Source organism: Olea europaea, unplaced genomic scaffold (genome assembly GCF_002742605.1).
Source record: "Olea europaea var. sylvestris unplaced genomic scaffold, O_europaea_v1 scaffold707, whole genome shotgun sequence".
NCBI lineage: Eukaryota > Viridiplantae > Streptophyta > Magnoliopsida > Lamiales > Oleaceae > Olea > Olea europaea.
This window is the reverse complement of record NW_019265467.1, coordinates 283,867-289,681: the sequence shown is the minus strand read 5'-3', so window position 1 is coordinate 289,681 and position 5,815 is coordinate 283,867. Positions and strand designations below refer to the sequence as shown.

At 38.2% G+C, this 5,815-nt stretch overlaps 1 protein-coding gene across 2 annotated transcripts in view; it reads right to left on the bottom strand.

Annotated features, from left to right (window-relative positions):
• Positions 1-4,482, bottom strand: part of LOC111390715 (protein SRG1-like) — an 11,624-nt gene extending 7,142 nt beyond the window's left edge. The window contains exons 1-4 of one of the 2 annotated variants that reach the window (XM_023015801.1): positions 4,055-4,482; positions 3,694-3,941; positions 3,247-3,574; positions 2,480-2,991 (exon numbers count right to left, since the gene is read on the bottom strand). In XM_023015801.1, coding sequence (XP_022871569.1) covers positions 2,755-2,991; positions 3,247-3,574; positions 3,694-3,941; positions 4,055-4,285 — 1,044 coding nt within the window. In that variant the 5' untranslated portion in view covers positions 4,286-4,482 and the 3' untranslated portion in view covers positions 2,480-2,754. Of the gene's footprint in view, positions 1-2,479; positions 2,992-3,246; positions 3,575-3,693; positions 3,942-4,054 lie in introns of those variants that run through there. The other variant, XM_023015802.1, reaches the window with a different exon arrangement.
• Positions 4,483-5,815: the final 1,333 nt, after the last annotated feature.

The following is a 5,815-nucleotide window of genomic DNA, read 5'->3' as shown; positions in this document are numbered from 1 at the left end:
ACGAGGGATCCATGTTGAGCATGTGAGGGCGCGATCACCCGCGAGGTCATCCTCACGAGTCGTTTGGCTTATCCCTAGTTGTTTTCTCCCATCTTGTGGGCTGGCCTAAGTGAAAGGTAGAAGCCATGATTCCAATCAAGCATTTGATTTTGAAAAAAGAATCATATCATTGCCATATTCATCATATTCACCACTTTGTCTCGCATATTTTTGATTCTTTTATCATCGGAAGCTAAAAAAATCGTTTCATAACTTCTTCCAAATGTGATATATTTAATTGTCTACTTATTATAATAATTAAATTAATCATTTCATTATTTGCTAGTCATCATTGTTAAAATCTGGAATAGGTCTAAAAAACACTTTGTTGAAAGTGGAAAGTTCTGTTACCAATTTGTTGAGAATTCGGCTAAATAATTAAAAAAAGAGAAAATATGGACAATATGAAAATAAGGACTTTATGAAAATAATGGATTACAAAAAATAAATAATAAAAAAGAAAAAGAAAAAAAATTGTATGGAAACCCAAATCCGGGAAAACCACGGACAAAGAAATAACATTCATTATAATCAACAGTAAGGAGTTACAAAAAATCTCTTTGGACCAATATTGAATTGGACAATAGGTTAATTCCAATTGAGGAAATTACATGAGACCAGAGGTTTAAAGAACACAATTCAAACATCAGGGTAGAAGTTTCCTTAAGCAAAAATCAGGTTTTGATATAATAATTTAAATATTAAATATTTCCCTCAATTCATTTTCAAACCCTAATATTTATCCTTCTCTTTCTACCGCATTCTCTACTTCTCTATATTAGAAAACACCACCGGATTTGTTAGCTTTCACGACAACGACGACGTTTGCAGCAACCTGATCGGCGGTGTTCTGTTTATCTTCTCTCTCTCTCTACTCAACCTCACTCGTTGGCTCAGTCGTGCCACTTTTTGATCTTCGAAGAACGATTCGTGATGCTGCAGTCTTCGATGCCAACTATCGCCAGCTTAGGGGGGGTTTGGGGTTTTTTTTTCTCTTTTCGATCTGAGGAGGTTGCTGGCGGTGATGGTGAGGGGGTGGACGGTGGTGGTGATGGCAGTTCTATGGTGGCGACTATGGTGGTGGATCTGGCGGGTTGAGTGGCGTTTGGATGGGGTTTTGTGTGGTGGTGGTGATAGTGTTTGTGTGGTGGAGGTTTTGTGGTGGCGTCTATGGTGGTTGAATTGGTAGTGGTTTGGGGGTGTTTTAGTGGTGGTGTGGTTTTAGGTGGTTTTTGTTGGTTGTGTAGGGAGGGGTGCTCGCGGCGATGGTGGATTTGACGGTGGTTTTGTTGGTGGTGCAGGTCGGGGTGTTGACAACGATGGTGGCAATCGACAATGGTGGTGGTCGTGGTGGTGTGGTGTGGTGTGGTGTTGATGTTGTGGTGCTAGAGACTGTGTCAGCGTGAGGGTGGTGGCGGTTGCGGTGGAGATCACAGTTGTGGCGGCGGCGGCGGCGGTTTTATGTGACCAATTATTTGGTTATCTGTGAACTAAAAACTTGATAACTTGTAACTTAAAAATAATCTGTGACCAACTAATTTGAAAAACTGTTACCTATAATATTTTTTATTTGTGACCAATGAAAGAATCTGTGACCAATTATTTTTATAATATGTGATATTGTGATCTTAAAGTACACATCTGTGACCATAAATCTTATAACTGTGGCTTTAATATGCTTCATTAATAAAATATTTTTAATTAATTAACAGAAATCTAATTTTTGCATTTTAGAACTTTAGGAGGTGAAGGCCCAATACAATGAGTAATACTAATAATGGAGAATTTGGGATGAAATATGAGTCAAAATCTTCAAGTTTACTATCAACTCCCAATACTCCAACAATATTGTCAATCAAATACTCAACGAGAATTGGGGCTACAACCCAATTCTAACAATCATAGAATAGAGAACGAAAGGATAAGGTGGCACCCACATTGTTCGTTTCCGAACACGGTCCTTTTGCCTTCTGTGTTGCATGTGAGAAGTTGGCAATAAGATTAGTCAAATCACAACTTCGAGGCCAAGAAGGTCCTATCACATTATCTCTTAGTTTTCTTAGAAGTAATTTTACCTATCAAAAAGTTGAGATTCAGATCTGAATTTGTGGATCACTGGGATCTTTCCTTTTCTTTTTCAGATGAAATCAAATTGACGACCCAGAATAACCATGACCAGGTGGTTTTTTGAGTTGTTTGATGCAGATTTTGATAAAAATGAGTGATTGAAAAGTTAATAAACGTTGTGCGATTTTGACGTTAACTTTTTAGCAACTTGTTAAGTTTCCCCCAACAAACACTTAATTTAGAATCTTCCTTTCGTCATGCCGATGTGCTCCAGGAACTATAAGAACATAGATGCTCGAGGTTTTTTGGTCATTGATTCAAAAGGCCTTTACTTCAATAGATAAATGCAACACAGTACCGTACAATAAATGCATCAAGAAATTATTGCAGCAGTGATAAACAGGAAAGGGAAGATACAAGAAACTTAAAACCCAGTAGTCTGGAACACATGAATTCGGCAATATCAACCACTATTTATTGGAGTTGAACACACAACACACTGAAAGAGGAGAAAGAAAGAAAAAACGCGTCTTGGAAATCCATGGAAACAAGAGAGATCATATAATACTTCCATTATCTAACATTAATGGAAGTAATCTCAGGAAATTAAGAAAATATTGCTTTTCTACTTCCGAACGAGAAGAGAATCTATATTTTCACTGCATCAATTGGTCTCTTTGCCTGCTGGATGAAGTCGAAATAAGTATCCATATAATCTGTAATTGCCTTGTATAATCTTGGCCTTTTGTCACTTATAAGTTCACCCAGCGGTTCAATCACCTTTCCAGGTTCTGGAGTACTGAATACAGCCATAGTGTGCCGTGCCTTGTTGGAGTTTGTTAGTGCTGTGTGCACTGGGCTCTTGAAAATTCCATTAGTCGTTATCTGCACAAATCACATAGCAATATTATATAAAGCATATCTGCCAAATATAGCTCTCGTTTATAACAGCTTAAGCCTTTAGAAATATGACAAAATTGTTTATATAAATGTTGTCTTCATCGAGCCTGCAGAGGCAGGCCAGATGCATTTCATCAGTGGCAAGTGGAAACCGTAATTCACCCAGAATTTTCATATATTTTTATATCATATTGAACCACATTTCCAAAAGATTAAACTTGTAGATATGCTTTTGTTTACCTCCATTTGATCACCAACAATAACGAAAAGAGCACAAGGAATTATGGGAACGTGAAACCACTGATCATCTTTCAAGACTTGAAGACCTTCTACTTCTTTGTCTTGCAGGAGAAAAGTGATTGCTGATCCATCTCCGTGTGGCTTAAATCCAAGAGCAAGATCAGGCCTTGGACATAGAGGATAATAGTTGAATCTCGCTTCAATGAGTCTGCGCTTGCCAAATTTCCTTGAAAAGCAGTCCTCTTCTAAGCACAGCGACCTTGCCATGAACTTCAGCAGGTGTTCTTCTACCTGTTGTATCTTTGCAGAATATTCATTCAATATTCTCCTGCAGAATCATAGGTAGTCATACAATAAACTTACATTCTTCATACTAGAAAAAATTCTCCGTGTTCTTGTGTCATTCTCGTCCTGGTAGACTGATAAGGATGAATTGATAAAAATTACCTAAAAGATTGTGGATTTTGAGGCCAATATTCGAGTTTTCTGTCATCTTCTGGACTAACTAAAAGGTACAAGCGATCATTCCAATCAAGCGTTTGATTCTGGAAAAGAATCATATCATTTCCATATCCATCACATTGACCAGTCTTTCTCGCATACTTTTGCTTCTCTGTCATTGGAAGCTGGAAAAACTCTTTAGAAACTCCTCGTACTTCCTCCAGTAGGGAATTTTCAATTCCATGGTTGACTGCCTGAAATTCCAACCCGGATCATTAAAAACTGTAAATGGAAGTTTAACCTAGACAGACATGGAAAGGAGAATCGAAGAATCAAGCTTAATATAAATGAGCAAATTATAATTTACCTGAAAGCATCCCCATGAGCTAAGAGCTGATCGAAGTTTGTCTAGTACTTCTGATGACGAGGAATTATTCAACAGACTAATATCAATGACTGGAATGTCTCCAAATGGAACAGAAGCATCTATGATTCCAAAATTATCACTTTCCCAAATATAATTATTTGGAGGCTCATTTCGGCCATCTTCTACCAGCTCTTGAACAGTTTTCCCATTTTCTAATTCAACTCCAGCCATGAATGAGATATGGAAACTCTGCAATAGAAGGGAAAACAGTTTACTTGGAAGGAAATGAATTCTGTTTACTTCATTTAGAGGAAAATAACCATTGCTTCAAATGGAAGAAAAGAAGACAAGAAGGTAGCAAGCATGAGAGTGAGGTTTAAAGGGGCGACAGAAAATATCGGCTCACTGTTATTGCATTTATCACATGCAACTGATTACAACCACAATAAAACGGGCACATTTATACAGAAAAATGAAAAGTAAATTATTCTTGTTTCGCGCGGGTAGTCGCTAACAATTAAAAAGGGATCAGACGATTGTGAAAGGAACAAATCTCTTGAAACAAAATCCCAAAAAGGGGTATTTTATTGGCGATAAATTTACAATTGGAACTTTAAACAAAATGCCTTCAAGGGGTGCAAGCACACGAGTACCGAAAAGAAATGCTTTAAATCTAAACTAAGGAATTGAAATTACATATTCTCTGTTTGAGAGTGTTTGATTCGGGGGCCTTTGCTCTATATCTTTTCTTTCTTTTATATTTTCTTGATGCTCTCTTTGTAATCAATCGCTTAGAAACTGCTTAATTACTTTATAACTGCCCACTTTCTTCATGGTGGCCAACTTATCGTGGAACTACCGTTTCTAAATGCTGCTACTACTCTTTGTCGTTCAAACGTCTTCAACTGAACTCCCTGAATCGTGGAACGTGATGAGATTACCCAATAACTGTTTCGATAACTGCACTTTTGGATAACCATAATATCTTATATTTGCTAAGATCTTGGGCGATTCGAAGGTTTGGGCAAGAACAGGGTCATAACTCTGGACGACTGCAAGGTACTTCGTTCGCTCAGGTCTTGGGCGTCTTGCAAGTTTGGGCAATGGTATTACCGCGTTCGTGGGCTTCCACTACATTCATTAATAACCCTATTTGGGCCTTTATCCTGAATTGCTCAGTTGGGCTTCATTCTTTGGGCTATTCGAGTTGGGCTGCACTTTTAACGTGTCAACAATTACCCTCCAATATGGCAGAATTAATATCAATTATTAATTTTTGTCATATTCACTTTGTGTTTCCCAGCAACATTTGAAATTCCCAAGAATTTCAGTCATTATTTTCTTCCATAGCCTGAAAAGGTGCGACGTTGCAAACCCTTATAACCCCCAAATACACGTCATTTTATCGCACTACTAAATCACGCTTCATTGTTCTGCGCTTCTCTCTCGCAATATTACTATTCATCTTCTTGCTTTTCTGCTGCGTTTCTCAAGCAAACCTCAACAAAACTTTATTTCATTCCTAATGGCTGCTCCACACTCCCAATCTGGTGACTCTTTCAATTTTGAAGACTTCCAGAAGATTCTCGCTCGGCCATATATAACTCCGAACTTTCTCGCACCAGCCAATGCTGAACTCAATGAATTCTATCTAGGTCCTTCATTCAACAACGCAGACGCCGTCGAATAAGTGGAGGTGGGCCAGCTGTTCCCTTGTACTCAAGGCCCTTCGTTTCTAAACTCTTTGCCGCTGAGACCGCT